The sequence below is a fragment of the Peromyscus californicus genome, unplaced genomic scaffold (genome assembly GCF_007827085.1).
Source record: "Peromyscus californicus insignis strain IS unplaced genomic scaffold, ASM782708v3 Scaffold_22__1_contigs__length_63687245, whole genome shotgun sequence".
In the NCBI taxonomy this organism is placed as follows: domain Eukaryota; kingdom Metazoa; phylum Chordata; class Mammalia; order Rodentia; family Cricetidae; genus Peromyscus; species Peromyscus californicus.
In genome coordinates, this window is record NW_026294525.1 from 44,000,055 (window position 1) to 44,020,962 (window position 20,908).

Here is a 20,908-nt window from a genome sequence, read left to right on the forward strand (position 1 = left end):
GCCAATCCCACAGCCGCTCAGACCCAACCAAGTAAACACACAGAGATTTATATTGCTTACAAACTGTATGGCCGTGGCAGGCTTCTTGCTCACTGTTCATATATCTTAAATTAACCCATTTCTATTAATCTATAAGTTGCCATGTGCCTTGTGGCTTACCAGTACCTTACATCTCGCTTGTCATGGTGGCGGCTGGCAGCATCTCTCTCACTCAGCCTTCCACTTCCCAGAATTCTCCTCTCTCCTTATCCCGCCTATACTTCCTGCCTGGCTACTGGCCAATCAGTGTTTTGTTTATGCAGAGCGATATCCACAGCAATACACAGTACATATAATATTCTTAGTGTGGCATTGAAGTCTCTCTGCATTTTCCTTTATTTAAAGATGAAAGGAGTAGAGTTATTTTCAAAAGGTGTTTAGGCTCCAATAATGGCAAAGTTAGTATTCACTGCTACTGTGGAAGGGTTTGGGGGATACTGAGGCATCTGGCACCATCTGTGACTTTGTCTTTCCCTGCAGGATATAATTGAAAGGGAAGTGTTAGGGAAGACATAATGGTGAGCTTTTTTCCTTTTGCTTCAAGCAGGAAGTGTTCCTTTAAGAAACTTCAAAAGTAATGCATGCTTGCTTGAGGAGGAAGGCAATGGGAGAAAAGCTGTTCAGTAATAAGCCAGGGAGAAAAGGAAGCCTGGCCTGAGAGATAAAGGAGGTGCCCGTAACAGGGGAGGACACAGGCTACCAGAAACTGGTGAGGCTTCGCCCATCAAAACCTGGGCTGGCTTCACAATGGAAATTCAACGTAATTAGAAAGTGTATTTTTTTTTTTGTCAAGCCTGTAAGATTTTATTTTGTAAATGCAAAGCAAATTTACAACTATAAGACTGCAGTGTGAATTGGTAGAGCCAGACTACAGGTATAAAGACTTTGGAATTTTGGGGTTTTTATTGAAATATTTAAATGTGTTTTAGGGAATCTATCAATGTGACTTTAAAAAAAGTCAGTTGTCTCCTCTCTCACTGTGTTTCCCCCACCCTGAGTGTTACGGGATGTTAACCACTGGAGAATTTGTACGTGAAATAGACTTTTAAGTAATGATCTAAAGCTCTTTCAACTTCTAATTGTATTTCCAAAGGAAATTGCCCAAGTTTTGCCTATAGATAAACCATTTGTAATTAGAGGGCTTCTTAAAGTGTCATTATAAGGGACAAGTCACCTAATGAGCTGAAGAAAATCTCATATGAGTGAGATGGGCATGGCCTCTACGTCCTGAAGCCTCATCTCTCGGGCCCTGCTTGATTACTGACTCGCTGTGTTACCCAAAATAAACCCTTAATTCATACAAAGATCTTTTTCACTGATTTAAAGTAATGGAAATCATTGTTTTTTTAAATATCATCATAAATCTGGTTTTCTGGAATTGTGATACACCGATTTTCAAGTTCATACAATGTTATAAAGGATATGGTGGAAGAAATATTCTTCCTACACCTAGAAGTTCATAACTTATCTTGTTGCTGTTAAAATAATGACTCTTTCTGGATAAACTGTGCTTCTCATTCTGTAATGCCTAGGTAATACAAATATGACTATACTTAGAAATGAAAAAGACATTGAAAAGTTGGCCATTCAGCAATACAACTTGTGTTCTATGGACTAGGACTAGAACCTGGCTAGTTAACAGAATGGTGATGCTGAAGAAAATAAGCACCCATAGGAGAAAAATGGTGAACTGTTTTAGCTACAGCAGTAGTCAGGGACATGTGCCGAATGTTTACTGGTGAAATGGCCACAGCTTTGACTCTTTTCTTACCATAATTATCAGTGCAGATTGCATTCCGTTACAGATGCATTCCCATTGTAATGACCAACTCAAAGAGAATTCTAGCAGCTGTGAAGAGGATGAGAAAGCATGAATTTTATACCCAGTGAAACTGACTTTCTGGAAGAGAGGGCACAGACAAACTATTATAAACATGTAGAAAGTCTTCTTTCTAGGAGCCTTTCAGCTGTCTCTACCAGAGAATATGCTTCAAATAGCCAATGTGTGTGGAGTGGGGGGTGGAGGGGTGCATGTGCGTGTCTATGTGTATGTGTATTTGAATTTCTTTATGAGTCAGTCATAGGGTCCTAAACTGGGTCCGTTGATAGTGACAGTCTGTAGATTAATGATTGTTTAGGCTGGGAGGGATGAGTGTAAATAAGAAGTGAGTGCTCATAAATACAGTGATTCTTCTCTTAAATTGATCTTGGTGGATTAATCTAGTGTGAATATCCTAAATCTACCAAGATACACACTTTTAATGGCTGAATTATATGGCAAAGGTATTAATATTTTTAACATAATTCTGAATTTTAGTGACATTTTTGTTATTAATATATGAGGTATTCTATCTAAAGTTGTGCAAATATGTATACATGCATGTGTGTGTCTTTCAAAAAAAGATGTAGGGGTAAAAAAGGTGAACTGAGGATATAAGAATTTTCTAACATGCAGGTCTTAGCTTGACTTTGCTTGTAATACTAACCAGCACTTTGTTGAGTAATGACTGAAACTGGAAATATAGAAGATTGGTGTAAAACAGCTCAACAAGCCAGGTCACCAAGCAGCCACCAAAGCTGAACTGCAGTAGTGTCACAAGACTCAAGAGTCAACTGAAAAAGACCAAAGATAAGGATTTTGAATTTCCTTAAAATCTAGACATGTAGCAGATAAAACTCATTAAGTCTGTTTGAATTGCAATAATATTGAAAAGTGAAGGGAAATGATCACTTTCAAAGGATTACTAAGAAGTAACTTGTTACCTTGAAAACAGGTCAATAAGAGTAATGAATCTTTTTTCCCCCTCTATCAACTCTGCCCCCAGGAACCAACAGTAAACAGCAAACTGTCTCTCAATTATCCCTATTCATTAGTGAAAGTGAACCATGAAAGTAACTTACTCATTTTTATAACCCAAGATGAATAGCTACTGATGTCTCAAGACAATCAACCACCAAGATCAGCCTTTGGTCTGTCAGATTCCAGTATGTATGTGCAGCCAGGAAAACACAGGTTGTGTCTCCTGTAGTTCAAATGACCTTTGTGCAGACAAATTGTAAGGAAAAGAAGAGGATAAACAAGGAGCCAATGAGCTAAAAGAGACTGAAGCCAAGGTTTTTTGTTTTTGTTTTTGTTTTGGGGTGTGTGTGTGTGTGTGTGTGTGTGTGTGTGTGTGTGTGTGTGTGTGTGAACATCTAATAATCTGTATACTAAAATAGAATTAGTTGGTCACACTCTAAGGAAATAAAGACAGTAAATGCCAGAATGTGAATTTTATGTGGAGAACAAGAAGGAACTGTGATTGGGGCAGGGCTATTGGCAGCTCCTAGAACTTATTTTGTATCTATGTCTGTCTGTCTGAGAATGTTTAATTAATGTTTTATATATATATATATATATATATATATATATATATATATATATAAACACATATGATTTATAGGTGTTTAACTAATTTGATATATATAAATCAGATTATACTTCAGATATAAATCTTCAAACATGATGTGTAAATACTCTGTATGTCATAAAAATACATCTATAAATGTGTGTGTGTGTAGGGATTTGGGTGGGTATAAATTTTCAGCTCTTGTAGGTAAATGCCAAAGAGGATGACAGCCAAGATTGTATGCTAAAATTGTGTTCAGTTTTATAAGACACTATCAAACCACTTCCCAAAGTAGCCATACCAATATCAAAAAATACCAGTTGATAGCTAGACCGTCAGTGTGGCCAGTGCTGTAGGTTCAGGAGATTCTAATCAGTATGCTTTGGTATCTCAGGTGTTGATTCCATCTTTCTAATAATTTGGAGAGCCATCTTTTCATTTGCTTATTTACTGTTCCTCTTTCTTCTCTACAGACATTGTCACCTAAGGTCTCTGTCCCACTTGTGAAATTGGAATTTTTTGTTCTATTATTATAGAGTAAATTGATCACATAAAGTAACATGAAGGTCACTAGAGATTACTAGTGGGAGACAGAGAGGTGCTATTGAGAGAGGAGTAGTGGGTACCAAAATACAGTTCAAGGGAGGAGAATTTTTTTTCTAGAATTGTACAGAACCATAGGACAATGAGAGATGAGTGAACTGTACATCTCAGAATGCCAGAAAGGGAAGACTTGAAAGGTCCCCAGCATGGGACGTAATATTTAAGGAGATGCTCATCACCTTGGTTTTGTTATTATACATTGTATACTTGTATTGAAATATATTATCAATGGAAGTTATGTCTCTTTTTATAAATGTTTTCTAATTACATTGCTCTGAATCTACAGTATTACCATAGCTCTTGTGGAAATAGTTTTATTTAAAAAATATTTTAAGCTTGTATGACTAGTACTATGCTAAAATAGAATTCTTTTTACCTATGAACTGTCACAAATAGATAAAATAGCTACTTTACATGCAAATGGCCTTTTAAAACCAGAGACTATTAGATGCTGATTTGCAGCATAGTCTGCCTGAAGTGAGGGGGGAAAAAAAAACCTAATAAATGCTGTGTTGCGAACCAATAATTAGATTCTCTTTGTGGGACAAAGTACTCACTGGGTTTTCCTTCTTGGCCTCATAAATCTGACCATATCTTTTCATTCTAATGCTATTAAGTGATTTAGAGACATAACTTAACAGTAAAATAAATGCCTGAACCTCAATGGCCAGCACATAAAACCTGAGATTTCAGGGTGATGATGTGCCATTCGCTTAGGAAGTGGCTGTGCCATTTGCTCTTAAATGTAACAGCCTGTGGTGAAGTGACAAATTCAGCATCGCGTGGCTCCATCTTCTCTGCTGTTTGCTAAACTTGAAGATTGTTGGTTTTGTTTTTTTTTTGTTTTTTTTGTTTTTTTTTTTTGGTTTTTCGAGACAGGGTTTCTCTGTGTAGCTTTGCGCCTTTCCTGGATCTCGCTCTGTAGACCAGGCTGGCCTCGAACTCACAAAGATCCGCCTGCCTCTGCCTCCCGAGTGCTGGGATTAAAGGCGTGCGCCACCACCGCCCGGCCTAAACTTGAAGATTGTTAATACCATTGCTCTGTCACTACAGAGGCAGCATGGTACAGTGTGCTAGACAAATCCTATTCAAGTATGGTTTCTAGCCAGTGTATTTCCCATCCTTAGGTTGTAAACCTAAATCTGCTATGTTGTGTGGATCACCATCTGTGGTCTGTGTCTCAGTCCAAAGGGAGAGGTAGAGGAGATGTTGAGAAAGAAGTAATGGTTCCAAAATACAGTTCAGTGAAGAAATTTTTTCTCTAGCGTTGTACAGCACCGTAGGGCAATGAGAGATACAAGTGAATCGTACATCTCAGAATGACTGAAAAGGGAGGATATGGAGGTTTGGCATCACCTGGCTTGTTAAAACAGAGATGTCTTCCTTCTCACAACTTCTAGATCTGTTGATCTGAGTAGAACCTTGAAGTGTTCTTCATATTTTCCAAGTTCCCAGGTAATGCCAATGCCAATGCTGCCTTTCTGAGGACCACACATTGAAAACCACTGACTTGGTATCATAAAATGCCCTGTCTTCAACTACTGTATGCTTTTCTCAAAAAAGAGCTAAAAAAAAAAAATCACTATCAGAATTTAGCTGGTGCCATTGTGGAGGAAACCATGTACTAATTTACCAGGCCAATAATTAAAAAGAGCATTTCTTGTCTAGGATATTATAATAAAGATCTTATGCTAAAATCTAGGAACAATGTATCTATTAATAGGATATTAAACTATAAGAGGTTTTATTTACATTTGAGAAAATACCAGTTAAGCAAATAAATCAGATAACAGACATCTTCTCAAAAACCCTGAATAGTTTATGACACAAGTTTCTATCATCATTAATGTGTAATGAACAGCTTATTTTTCTCAGGGTTTTTACTCACTTTTTTTTCCCCAAGAATGCTGGCTTAGAGTAACTAAATTTAATGCCTGAATGACGGTGCCCTGATTTTATTCTGTTTTACAGTAGATGGAATTTCCAGCATCCATACTGAGTCTTTCACTAGTATATCCATAGTTGTTTAATATGGAAATCACTGACCCCTGTGAATGTATTTGCACTTTATCCAATGGAGTTGACATGATGTTTCTGTACTGTAAATTTTTAAAAATTAATTTTCTTCCTATCTAACTTCCTTTCTCTGCCACTCCCATCCCTCTCTCCCCCTTCCTTCTTGTCTTTCATTTGAGCTGGAGATCACTCCCAGGGTCTTCCTGATTTTTGCCCTTTAAGCCATGAAGGATGATTGTCAGATGGAGGATGCTGACCAGTTCAGCAACGATGAATGTATTTTATGCATTAGTCATATTGGTAGGAGTCTGCTTGATCTAAAAACTGAATTTAAGATCCTCAGATACACATAAATGATAACTTCCTCTGTAGCTTTTAATAGAGTTGTCATTCTGTAAGTCTGTGATCTATTTGGCAGCTTTCTGTAATAAAACCAAGGATGAGGATTTGCCTGATTACTGCAGGATGTACTCAGTGTTGGTCTTCATTTGCTTTTGAAGAAGAAATGGAAGTTGTTTCCTGGTCCCTTTCTGTGTATCATATAGTTCCACTCCTTGGGCTCGTTTCTGTATTACCATGAGTCACTGACCACAGCTGTCCTGTTTACTTCTATATTCCACATATCTCATGCAGCCTGCACAGCAGCATATCAGCACTCAATAAATATTTGCTAAGTAAATGAATTGACATTTTTAAAAGGTCACAGTTGTAAAAGAGGCTCCTCTTTGAAAGTTTACAATTTAGGAAATATAAATTATGTTGAAATGGTGCATGCGATGGGTTTAAAGAGCATTCCAGAAAAACAAAACAAAATTGTCAGTGGGTGCATGAGCAGCTGCAGTAGACAAGGAATTGTGATTTCTTTGGTTGTTATTCACTTTCGTTTGTTGAAGAGGAAAGCTCTTCTTAAATACTTCAATTTGATATTTTTGAAATTTTCCTACCAAGAAATCCATTGAATTAGAGGTTATTTTGATCCTGGGGATAGCTGCTGTTAGTTCAGGGCACTGTGTCGCTGAGCCTTGTAGGATATTCTTAGAACATATATCAAGCACATATGCAGGGTTGTCATGAAATAAGATATGTGAAAATATCATAAACCCTTTTAATCTAAATGAGAAAATTTAAGATGCTGTCAAGGAAGCTGACTTCATTCAGGGTCTGGCAAAATTCAGACACACTCGTTTATTTCACTTTTTGCCTGTGCACTTTGACCTTGCATATACACTTTGACCTTGCAAATAGTTAGTAAATGAGTGACTGAAGGTCCTCTAACCAGAAACTCCACATTCAGACAGTCCTCAGGGAATAGTTATGTTGGTAAAGTGCATGTATGTAAGGATCTGTGGAGACTTTCATTCCTGAGTCATTTTTATAATCAAAACAGTCAAAACCTAACTATGAATTCATGATGCATAAGCTACCTAATTTCTGTTGTAAAAGTTCTTTTACTGGAGTGCCATACAGGAATTGTGAACGGCTATTACAGACTTGGAGGTATAGCTCCATGATACAGCTCTTGCCTGGCGTGCACAAGACCTGGGCTTGATCCGCAGCACTAGCAGTGGAGGGTGGGGGAGTACAGAAATGTATCTGTGGACTTAAAACAGCAGGCTGTCAACACAGGCAGCCTCGGGCTTGTTTTTGAAAGAACTAAGAATGGTTCGTACATTTTAAAGAATTATAAAAGAAAACAAACATGGGACAGTGAGAACATGTGGTCACCAAAGCCCAGAAAACCTCCCATGTAAGTCTTTACAGAAAATGTTTGAAGACTCTTAATATGGAGTGCTATGTAGGGGGTAAATTAAGTTGATGAGAGTAGATTTAAAGCATAGAGCATAGTATATGTGAAATGATGCCATTTCAAATTGTATTCAGTACTATTCAGGGTAGATACCTAAGGTATTAAAATGTTTGTGTTAGGAAAACAAGATTAATAGCATCCTATATTTGAGGGCCTCCTTAATTTTCTGATTTTTCAATAATGAAAGTGTATTCATTTTGTAATGGAAAAATCAAAATTTTAATTTGATAGAGGAAAAAAGAACTTATCTAAGTTGTATTTATCTAAGATGCATTTCTCCATTTCTGAAATGAGGAAGTGAGGCTCTGAAAGGTAAGCTAAATTGCATGAAAGGACACAAACTAAGACAAAAATAACGTCACTGCCAAATTTTCTTTGTAGTGGCATCACCAGCTGATAAATTAAAATATCCATCCATCTTCTGCATGAAATTATAAACTTCATGCCCCAAATCAATCTAGGTATGGTGTATGATGAATGAAATCAAAACCACAAGACCATTGTGATGACCCGCAAACAGACAGATGTGTATCCGCTTAGGTAGACTAGAAAATGAGTAGTTTAATACTGTGCATTTAAAAAAGTAATTGTAGCTGGAGAAGGTGGTTCATTAGGTAAAGCACAGAGGGAATGAGCCTGAGGACGTGAGCTGGAGTCCTCAGAACCCATGTCAGAAGCTGGGCATGGCAGCACATGTCATTCGTCTCAGTGCTGGTGAGGGAGCTTGCTGTCTAGCCAGCCTAGCCAAACTGGTGAGCTCCGGGTTCAGCAAGAGACTCTATCACAAAAAAAATAAGGTAGAAAGCAAATGAAGAGGACACCAGCCTTGACCACTGACCCATATACACACCCCGTTACACGTGTGACCTCCATTCGCATGGACACATACAAACGTACATGTACACACAAATGCAAACCAAGCAAAAATCTATGTGTGTATAGGCGTTTCACTTATAAATTTTCAAACTGTCACTGCAAATAAGTTTAGCAATTCATTACATTTCATACCTGCAGAGTTAATAGTTCAAAGTGTGGCACAAGCTCAGAAGGTCACGTGTTCTGAAGCTCGTGCCCTTCCGTGTAAAAGGAGACACAAAAGAAACAAGGGACTTATCCCCAGGCCCTCGTGCAGACAACTGTTCACATAAGAAATCTGCAACTCAGAGGAGAGCAAATAAATATGCTACCACATGAGAAGTCTTTATTGTAATGAACTGATAGCTAATAGCAGAAAGAATAAGCAGGGCCATAGAAAACAGGCATAAAAGCTCAGCAGTTTTTGGACCATTTAGTGTGTGTACGAAAAGCCTAATACCGTCTATTATTCCTGAGGGAGCCACTATCGTACAGCAAAGAAAGATGATGGTAACTATTATTGCCCTTTAAAAAGCTCTCGTGCATTTAATCACAGCCATCTTCTGATTTGGGAAAATGATTCCCCATCCACGTACTTAGAAACTGAGGCACCAAGGGGTTTCGATGAGCATTAAGGATCATACAGACCGTTCAGGTGAGGAAACCACATCACCTGGTCCCTATTTAGTATCTAAAGAGGACGGGAATGCTGAGTCACCAAGTCGGGATAGCTGTGTGTCTCATTAAATCAAGAAGAGCAGATAGACTGGCTTTTAAAACTGATATAAATAAAAAGGTGAGGTGAGGTTCACTGGAAAAATTCACTGGCGTGGAATGCCTCATAACTCAAAAGTGTCGGGGAACTACAGGGATGAGGCTCTTGGCTTTCTATCTCATTTTATCAAATAAGTATTTACAAGCCCAGATATGTATCTATATTTCAAATAGCTTGTGATGCCTACTGTCAAAAGCACTGGCAAGTAGACCAGTTGGTAGGTCCACGCTAATGCATCAGGAATAATTGCTATAGGGTAGATTCCATAGAAATCTTTTAGAAGTTATCACTAAATAAGATATGAAGTTTCATAGTTCTCTGTTGCTGTAGCAGGCATTATATATTTTTTGAAACAAAGATATTGTCTCTTGATGTAAAATGTATGATTGGAAACTATTTGGCATACTTAATATTAAGTGCATTTCCTTGTATGCCGTGTGTTTTTCCAAACACCGTGTTGATGATTTGCCCTTCTTTGAAACATCAGTTGTGATGGAATGAGCAATTTGACAGCCCATCTTTAGATGCGGCAATGGCATTGCTTCTCACGCCAGCGTTCATTTTTCTTCTTATTGTTTATTACTTATTACTCTCAGAAAGTTTTTTTGGAAGTTGAAAGTCTAATATGGAAATAATGCAATATGAAGTCTCAGAGTAATGCTAAAACCTGCATAGTTCCTTTGCCTTTTCTGTGTATTTGTAACTTTCATATTGAATACAGATTTGAAAGACAGATAACATTCATCACACGGCTTCCTTCCAGGCCCCATCTTGAGTAAATGCTTTAAAGGATCCTAACTGGGGCCAGTGAGATGACTCGGAGGGTAAAGACACTTGCCACACATTCTTCAAACCTGAGGAACCCACATAAAGATGGATGGAGAAAGTCCCAACATACACACCCATATACACACATCACACACACACACACACACACACACACATACACACACACACACACACACACACACACACACACACACACACACACACACACACTAAATAAACTAAATTAAAAAAAGGACCTGAATTGCTTGTCAAGATTTCACATCTATCAGATAGCCCAGAATTTTCTTGGTATTTCCATCCATGTGTGTTTGACTTTTATAACTCATAGCCAATGAGAACAGCAAACTTGCTTTCTCCTGGAGCCTGATGATCCAGACATCTACTTGCTGTAACTGGGAGGCAGTGAGGTAGGAAATGGACTTCCAAGACACCCAACATCCTCTTTTACCCACTCGTTGACTTCCCTCCCTGTTAAGGACATTGACTGGTTTTACCTGATCCTTTCCTTTCTGGACGTTTTCTGACCTGTCACTCATATTCATGATGTGCTCCACAGCACAATGAGCTGTGTGTGCCTTCTTTTCCACTTCTGCTTTATCTCGGGTCCTCCACATTGAACCTAAAGATGTGTGCAAACAAGTGTATGTCCACCCTGAGGAATGATGCAGCTGCCCATGCAGTAAGTTCCATGTCTCCAATCCCCGCCCCCTCTCTCCACCAGTCCTCTTTCATTTCCACAATAAAGTTTGTACCATTTAATTTTATTTTTATCCTATATTTGGGTTTACTTTATATCTTATGCTGTATATTGATGCTTCCGTGATTTTGTGTAAATCATCAGACTTAACTTCCTGCTTATGAGTACCCTTGAATGACGAATCTTGTTTTGCTTTTATTCTCTCTCACAGTCTTCATCACACCAGTAATCAGGGCTATAATGAGTCTTTCCCTGTCCCACCAGCCAGCTCCTAAATAATGACACAGAGACTCTTTATTAATTATGAAAGCTCAGCCTATAGCTTAGGCTTGTTCCTAACTAGCTCTTATAACTTAATTAAACCATTTATATTAATCTATGTTCTATCACGTGGCGTTTCCTCTCTTCCATCTTGCCCCTCCTGTTTCCTCTCTGTGTCTCCTGGTATCTCCCGAGCGCTTATATTCCTCCTCCTCTTCCTTTCTGTCCCTGGAAATCCCACCTATACCTCCTGCGTAGCTATTGGCCATTCAGCTTTTTATTACACCAATCACAGCAATCCACCTTCACACGGTGTACAAACATCCCACCACACAGGTGTGTGTGTGCTTACTGTGTCTCAAAACCATGTCCTATACAACAGAAAAATAACTCACAAGTTCTGCTCTGCTGTCCTCATTTGACAAAAAGAGAAAAGCAGCAATCGGACCCCTCTTGTCATATTGAGTTAGTGACTAGCAAATGCTGAACTACAGCCCAGAGTGTCTGATTCCCAGTTACCAGGCAACCTTGGCATGGTGCACTCAGGGAACCCACAGGACTTGTTTCAGGAGGAGGCAGCAGGGGGCACTGCCTAGGTGATGTAGTGGGAGCTTGCCTGCCCTTGAACAGAAGATGGAATTCTCACCAATATTTCTCTCCTTTTCCTTCTTGCCCCCTGACTTTAAATCCTCTCCTCTTAAGTGCTAGGCAATGAAATCATCCTCTTTCAGGAAAAAAAAAATCAATATCCATGCAATTTTATTCATTTATCAACATTTATTCATTTTGACTACAGGAAAGCATAAAAGCAACATGGTTTTAAAACTTCACTAGCTATTAAATTTTTTATGAAAAAAAGAATATCTTTTCTAGATTAGGTTAAGGAAATAGCTCACTGGTAAAGAGCTTGCCTAGCATGTACAATACCTTGGACTAGACCCCCAGTTCTGAAGAAATCTAAAATGCCTACTCACTAGAGTATCTGCATTTGTATTTTTATATTAAAATCTGAAGTTTCTTATTTCACTTAAAACTTTGTACTTTGAGAAATACTGCATCTAAGGGATTCTAAAGGATTCTCTGTGGCTGTGACTCATGCTTATGGGCCAAAAACCATACACATCATTTCTACGGAAAGTTAAAGAGACATTAATGGTTTAAATTTTCAGGAAAATGAACAACGCTCTCTTCACCTAATTACTCAAAGGCTAAAAATTGAATTGTTGCATAGGAAAATTACAGGAAAGCTTAACAGAACAGTTGACAAACCCCGTTATATGGTTTTAAAATGAAATCATAGTACAGGTCAATAAGTAAAGTAAAGCTTTTAGTTTAAAAAATTCTCCAGCTTTGGGTTTTGATCAACTAAAGGAAAGACACGGAAAGAGGAACACATAGGTGGGACACACACGGGATAGTCCCTGTGGGTCAAAAGAATTGCAAGAGAGCCAGGGAGGTGGCTCAGTAGATAAGCCGTTTGCCAGGCAAGTATATACCATGCAAGTGTAAGACAAGTTCAGCTCCCCAGCATCCACATGCAAGCTAGGCAGGTGTAGTGGCCTGCCTGTTATCTCAGGGCCCATGAGGCAAATACGGGATTCCCAGGCAAGATGACAAGCTGGACTAACTGAATTGGTCAGACTTAGCCATGTAAATAGAGAGCAGTGTCAGCTAGATCATCAGATAAGGGCATTTGCCATAAGGCCTGATCTCTGGAACCTACCTCCACGGTAGAAGATGAGAACTCACTCCCACAAGTTGTCCTCTGATCTCCACACTCACACACGCCATGGCACGTGTGTCCAGGCACCTGCACACACACACATGCACACTTAAAAAAAATGTTGAAAACAGAGTTAAACGGAGAATGATAAAGGTACCGACGTCATCCTCTGGCCTGCATATGCACACCCACACACACCCATGTGTACACAGACACACATGTGAACATGCACACACACATGCACACCGTATTAAAAATGAATGACATGAATCAGAGATGGCTGTGCACTGAGAGAGTTGTGAGCAAACCATAGAAACATTTAAGCTGAATAGAAGGTCTTTACCTATAGGAGTATGGAGACCAATGACTTCTGATGACATTGAGTTTTAAGTTATGCTGAATTAGCTCGCCTATGTGTCTTTATTATAATAGTTAAATCTTTTGAAGTTTAACCCTAAATAAGAAAATCCAGAGAGCATCTTCTGAGTACAAATTGGTTGAATGGCTGAACTTGGCTCATTTTTATGTGCAACTTAATCACCACACTTAATGATGTATCAGTTCACTTATTTTCTGCAAGGTGATATTTGTCATAGGTGTGATGACACCTTTTCATTGAAGGCTGTATGAAGTAAAAATGAATAATAGGTAAACTCTGTGTTAATGGAGAATTAGTGTTTGATCTTTTGACAGGGAAGTTTTCAGCAAGAGCATTTTAAGAAAGGCTTTGATATCATGTGTACATTCCAAACTGGAGCATGCTGGGGTGAAAGTGTTCCCCTCTGCAGCCATCTGTTCTTATTCATCTCTTCTTCCCTTACTCTTTGCTCTGGAGTGTATATTGCTGTCCTACAGTTCTTCGGGGAACTGTAGACTTAGAAAGACAAGGAAAGCAATACATCTTGTTTATAGCCTTGTCTGATCCTGTCTATAAGGGTAGCGTAAAGAGATTAATGTTTCACTTGATGGAGTTTAACTTTTCAAGTTTTTAGAACATTGAACCAAAACTCAAAGAGACTATGGTGATGTTTCTTAAATGTAATGAAAAGATGCGGTTTTAATGTGTTTGTTCGGAAATTCTTAGCTCTGGGCCATTAATGTTCTTATTTAAAGATATTTGTTAGTTACATGCCTGAAAGGTTACTTGAGAAGCTGTTTCATCGTATCGCTGTCCTTCTCTCAGCAGATTATATTGGTTTTGACTTTTGCTATGAATGCAATCAGAATCACTGTAACACAAAATGTTTTTGAAAACTCTTGTTGGATCATGAGATGTCTGCCTGTCTCAAACTGCTGGGTGGTTATTAAAAACTGTTCTCTTTTAGTGGTCTTTAGGAAAGGAAGGATGAGGGAATAGAAGTCCTCGGTTGTAAGCAGGGTTGTATTTTATGAGCTGTCATCTTGCCTTCTCCATTTGAATCTTCCCTCATAAATTTAGTGCCAACAAACCTTGGAAACCAAGATTGACTCAGAAGTTGGTGATACATTAGCAGAACTTTTCAAAAAGTTGACGTTCATTTTGCTTCTTATTTACACACACAGATACATCTATGGTCAGGTGTATAGTTCTAGTTTGGTGATGACTAGGCAAGAGTTTCTCCTAGTGATAAAGCAAACACCAAAGTTGTCAGCCAACTTTCTTGTTATGTTGGGGAAGTCAAGCCAGACGCTGAAGCAGGAGCAGGGTCAACCCTGGACCCCGGGTCCTTGGAACCAGCCCTCTTCGTGCCATTATGATGTGCCCCTTGAAGGAACACCAAAGTTCCTTCTGGTGTGCTTTGTAATAATTTCATGTCCAGCACATCACCCGAGACGGGCCACTTACAGCTTAATTGCCCTTTAGAATGGTTTACGGTGTGTCTCCCTCACTCTTTTAACAGTGTTAATTTTATAAGCTAGTTTTATGATGTGCCCATCATGATAGAGAGAAGGATGTTCTCTTTCAGAGTCTGGATTCTTCTTTCGAGGGCCTTTTCTCTAAACAGCAGGAGGAGAACTAGAGGGGTGAATCAGCAGCTAAGAGCACTAGCTGCTCCTCAAGGAGATCTGGGCTTGATTCTCTGCACCCGCATTACAGTCCACAATTGTTTGTAACTCCAGTTCCAGGGGACTTGTCACCTTCTTCTAGCTTCCAGCAGCACTGACCACATGCGGTACACAAACAAAGTGCAAGCAACGCCCCCGTACACATGAAAATAAATTTTATATTAAAAAAATTTAAATAGCAGGAAATAACAATGAGAGTTGAAATGCAGTATCATTTATTACCTAACGCATCAATGGGGTAATGAATTTTTTTTCTCCAAAACTGCCTTATCATTTTCCCCTAATTACACCCAGAGTGGAGACTCCAGAATTCCTGAGATAATTTATTTGATGACAGGAGCAAACTGACCTGTGTTGACTCACATTGCCAACACTGTAAAAAGTCAGTGGTGTCTTACCCCTGTGCTGCCTCAGACGTGTAAATTAACCTTGGATTCAGTCATTCACTTATTAAATGGGCAGTTTGAATCCCAGCTCCTGTGTTGCTGTGGTGTGGTGTTTCATTTTATTTCAGCCCATGCTCCTCTTATGCTGATATCCAGTTGGGTTGTCAAATCAACAAACAAGAAAGCAAACCAGTAATTATAACATGATAAGTAGGTACAGAAGCGTACACAGTTCTGTGACACACACCGAAGGAATATGGGCAACTTTGGGAGGGGCTGTTTGGAAGAACTCTCTTGAGAGGGATATTTAAATAGATTCCCAAAGATAAGAAGAAGCTGGGCCTTCAGGGAGCAGACCCCATGAGGACCAGCATCTGAACTGGAATGTCACCACTTTCCTATCCATTGACTGAGAACAAAACTATCTTTCCGCAGATGAATACTGTGCTGCTCTTAATAAATTTAGATGCAAAATGATTAAATTTGGACTTGCTGTAAAACAAAGGAGTGACGGCAAAATGAAATCTCTCTACTTTCAGAAAAATAAAGAAAAGTGTTAGGTGCCATGAAAGTATAAGAAAACATTTAGAGATCTATAGCATGCCTTTGCAAACACCTCATTGTGTGACACAAGCTGTCAGAGCTGGCATTCATGGAAGGCAAGGATCTTGGAGGTGAGAATTGACTTGGGCCTTGGAGAAGGAATGGATTTGATGGGCTCAAAGGAGGCAGTAAAACCAGAGAACTGACTAAGCGAAGACTATGCCACTGTCAGACCCTGAACAAAAATCTGTGACTGTGAAGTCTCACAAGTTACAGCCAGAGCAACCTCTGAGGGAACAAAGATGATAGCCAGGCCTGATTCATAGGAGTTGTTACAGAGATAGTAGAATAGCCAAAATCATCCTGGTTTGTTTGTTTGTTTGTTTTTAAACAAAAAATGTTAAAATTATACAGCTTAATGGAAATGAGGAAACCTGATGGCTAGGATAGAAAAACTTTTTTATAATCATCCTTTTTATTTTACCTGGTGGTGAGAACATGGCCTATACTTATTTTCAGGTGAGCTGTGCACAGGACACTTCAGAATTAACCCTGCTAGGCCTGGTGATGAATAAAGGTTAATAAATCAAACACCAAGTCCAAGGGATTCACTAAACATCATCAGTGATGGAACTAGGCAAGTTTATCTGGGATATTCAATTACTAACTCAGTGTGGGGCAGATTAAGTTTCAGAAAACAGCAAGATACCCAAATTGTGATGTGTTCTAAGGAATAGAAGGGAAGAGCCAAAGAAAAGAGTGGGAAGGGTATGGGAATGTGATTAGGGGATGAGAACATGGAGCTTAGCTCTTGAGCTCATAATTAAGCCTTGGAGGTGGGGAAGTATAATTCTGACCCAAACAGGATTATATAAAGAAACAGCCTCAGACAGTAACTATGGAAAGCCCTTGGAGATGTATGTTATTATGATCATCAAAACTACACCCAACTTATAGAGTGAGCAATATTTGTTCTAAGGTCCATAAATGTAATAACTTGTTTATGTCTCTCCACAACTTTGCAAAAGCAAATGCTGCTGTTATCTGCATTTTCTAGGCAAGAAATCTTGGGCACAGAGAGATTAAGCAATTGGGCCAAGATGAATCAACTTGAAACAGTATAGCAGAGATTCAAACACAGGCATTGTGCCTTCAAAGCCCGAGCCTTTAGCTCGCACGCCATATGCTTATATCCAAGATGGTGTTTTAATTGCATAGTTTGACTTCTATCTTATGTAACTGTCTTGAAAAGGAGTTAATTAACAGTTTTAAAAGTTGGGTGGAAACCAGAAAGTCCACAGATGGCCAGGCAGTGGTAGCATAAATTCTTACCATGGAAGACAGCCTGGAATTCTCAGGGAATGGGAAGGAAGAATGAAACCATGAGTCTATTTTATAATATTTATTATTATTCTTTTCTTTCCATGTCTCTTTTGATGACAGTTGGTAATTTGTGGGGCGAATGGCCTCTATTTGTTCTTTCTATATACTAGAAATATATGTGCTTTTATTTGTACACAGTGTGTGTCGGTTTGTCTCAGTTGATTGCTGGAGTTTTCATTTGCAACTTTCTAACTTTCATGATTAAATGAGACTTAGACTCCGAAAGAGTAGAGTTTGGGGGGGGGGGGGTCTCCATGTTAGAGTGACTAGGTCACCCTCCTTTCCGGAGCCCAAGTCTTTGGTTGTCTCTTTAGAGAGGCTCAGGTCTTGGAATAGGAATTGTGAGGAGCTATTCTCTCTGGGGAAGACACACAGGACTTCCATGACAAGCCCTGTGGCCAGTGTTCATACGCTGGGGGCGGAAGGACCTTGCTCTCATCCTCCATACCATTTGTTCAGTCTTTTCCATGTTGAGGAGAAAGTAGGAGTGAACAGTGTACCAGACGAAGTCATACAGTTGGAAGGTGAGGGGACGAGGGACCAGTTTGGTGCCCATAGCTGCTACAGGGAAGGCGGTAGCTGGCCTTCCTTCAGTGAATCTGCCAGTACTTTGATTTAAACAACTACTGACTGAACAAGTGACATTTTGATCAATCTTCCTAAAGCACAATTCAGCCGAATTTGCTTCCAAACACTTCATTATTTTAACAACAACAAAAATCTTACTCTTGAATTTATGATTCTCCATGATTTTGAACCTAGACTATGGATACCACCCTATCTGCCAGGGTACCCATTTGGTCAGACAAGCTACACTGTTATCCTGCAGGTTCATCATGCATCCATCTGTGTTAGTCCACGGCCAGTCCTAATACCTCCCCCGTTCTCTTAGTAGCCCCAGGTCAGTGTTGTACCCACTCATCTAAGGGCCATCTCCACAGTAGAACCTTCCTGACTGACCTGAACACCTGGAAGATTTGGCCACCCCCAGCTCTTACTTATCTGTGTTCTGAGGATTCATGGGAATCATCTTCCTACCACACTCTGGGGAGAATCTATACCTCATTTAACTTTCACCTGTTTCATTTACTGTCCTAGAAAGTGAAAACAGCAAGGGCTTAGATAACATAACAGATTATGTCTTTCTAAAACTTCTTTAGGCCTTACGCCCCAGTAAGAAACTGTGTCTAGGGCAGATCTTCTAGTTCTCCATGTAAGTAATGTTGTCCAAAACCAGTGAGTTCGCCTCCTGGCACACACATAGAAATTACTTGGATTATCTATGGTGCTTCCAAATGCCTGAAACAGCAGACTCAAACTGGAAATTAAGATTGAGGAAGTGAGACACACCTGTCTGAATTGTGCTCCATTCACTCCCTCATACTAAGGTATAACTAAGGTTGGGCATCAGAACCCCACAGTGCATTGGCCCCCAGGTCAGTTCATACTCTAGTAGCTGCTGTTTCAGATGAGTTGCAAAGTAAAGTGCTAAGTATGGCTAATAGTGGAGAACATTATGTTTTATTTGCAATAGTAGCTTACTTAACTGTTTAACTTTTCAGATATTTCGAAAGAAAGCAGTGGAACTTGGGGTAAAATTGCTACCTGCATTTCATACTCCTTCTGGAATACCTTGGGCATTGCTGAATATGAAAAGGTAAAAGTCTTCATTTTCAACAACATACTTTAAGGTGGAATATCTGAGATTGTGGCCTCGTGAAATGGTGAATTACCTGCACTTTGCTGACAATGGACCCCAACTGAGTGTCTTAGAACTGTGTTGGAAGCTCTTAGCCCTTCAGGGTTCTATGGCCTTGGATGGGCTCCTGTCCGTGAGCTAATAACATACTCCTAACAGAGTCATGTAAAGGAGACTTGAGCCTGAAGTTGTCTCTGCTTTATAGTGCCCTTGTATTAGTGAAACTGTCCCACTCCATAAATACTAAGAGCAGTCAGCAAAGCATTTCACTTAAGCAAATCCCTAGGGTTGTTTCCTGTTGGAGATGGCGATGTTGCAGAGAAATAACACTTAGACTAATCAGACATTTAAAAGGCTGGTGTATCTGAATACATGAGGCTGGGAGCAGCTAAGACTGCCAGGCCTGCAGTTGTAAAGAAGGAATGGGGCAGGTTCACTGACAGATCAACCAGCCCCTTTGCATAAAGAAAACTGGCATGCTGTCTCAATTAATTAAAAACAAACAAACAAGCTAACCAAATGCTTTCTAGTGTTCTCCCAGGGAGTGAGTTGAGTTTTCATTGTGGTTTTAGTAGTTCATCAATTAAATAATTTCGTTTTGAGCTGTAATGACCAACATAAAATGTAATAGGTTCTTACAGATGTTGCACATATAACCCTCAGAAGAGCCTAACCAATATAATCACTCCAGTTGTTTCTCCGTTTTGTTCATAGGGAACTAGGGTCACAGAGAGGTTTGAAATCTATCAGACCAGACAGGAAGTAAATGACAGTGCCAGAGTGTGTGCTGAGGTGTTTGTGTCTACACACAGGCGTGTCTACAGAGATGCTTTGTTTACCTTAGAAACACTACAAGGATCACACAGAGTAGTTTGACAGAACTAGAACACATAATTACTGATTGTAGTGACACTTCATCCCCAAGTTAGTCATGAAAAAAAATCATAGAAATTAATCATTGTGCGATTGTAAAAAAAAAAAAAAAATCAAGATTCTGTGTTTTGTTTTCATTTATAAATTACTAACTAAATTTTGAAATTGTGTCTGACTTGTTAAGTGAATCTGTGTGTCTATGTCTGAAGCAGGTTGGGGCATGCTGAGGCAGAAAGATGGGGAAGTCACACTATAGGGCTATTGAATTATTAAGTATTATTAAGAATTATTAAGTATTATTAAATAATAAATTGAGCTAGTTTCTCGACCAGCTAGTGTGCTAGCTGAGGATCTGTTCTCCCCACCAGGGCTTCTGAGGCTCTTTGTGGGAACTTGCATTATCTTGCCGTGTTCTGCAGGATCTCGAGGCGGGACTGCAGCTGAGCTTGGCTTGCTGTTGCTTGGTATTTGGATACCTTTTGTATTTAGCTTATGTAGACCATCTCTGTTACCTCCTGTATCTTCAGACTTGATATTTTTAGGTAACATTCTGACCAAGATACTATTTCCTTATAGCCAATAAGATCTGGTCACAAAAACCCTGTACAATTAGCTCGTTTTCCCTCCCCTGGCCCTGTGAGGAAGCTGATATGAGCATAATGGTATACTAATTGATTAGCAAGAGACCTGCTTCTAGGTTTTCTCCAGCCTCTTCAAGGTTTTGTTTCGAGCCATCTCTTTAAATCCTGCAGGCCCCTGTATAAACTGAAAGGTAGGCTAGTTCAGTAGTTCTTTGGGGACTTTGGTTTTCAGGTTCACAAACTAAGATCTGATCGACCAACGGGAACCTCTTCTGATGAAATGTATATTTCTTAGAAAATCAAATGATACCAATTTCCAAAATCCTAACATACCTTGGGAGTCCACCTAGGACCTAAGGCTTGTGTTTAAGAACCTAGAGTAATGATGGCTCTATCTTGTACTAAGATTCATTGGAGCCAATCCTGCAGCTTTCTGCAGTTGA

At 39.4% G+C, this 20,908-nt stretch overlaps 1 protein-coding gene across 1 annotated transcript in view; it reads left to right on the plus strand.

Annotated features, from left to right (window-relative positions):
• Window positions 1–20,908, plus strand: part of Man1a1 (mannosidase alpha class 1A member 1) — a 176,753-nt gene that overhangs the window by 85,647 nt on the left and 70,198 nt on the right. The window contains exon 6 of the mRNA XM_052751319.1: window positions 18,875–18,969. Within this exon, the coding sequence (XP_052607279.1) occupies window positions 18,875–18,969 (95 nt within the window). The remainder of the gene's footprint in view (window positions 1–18,874; window positions 18,970–20,908) is intronic.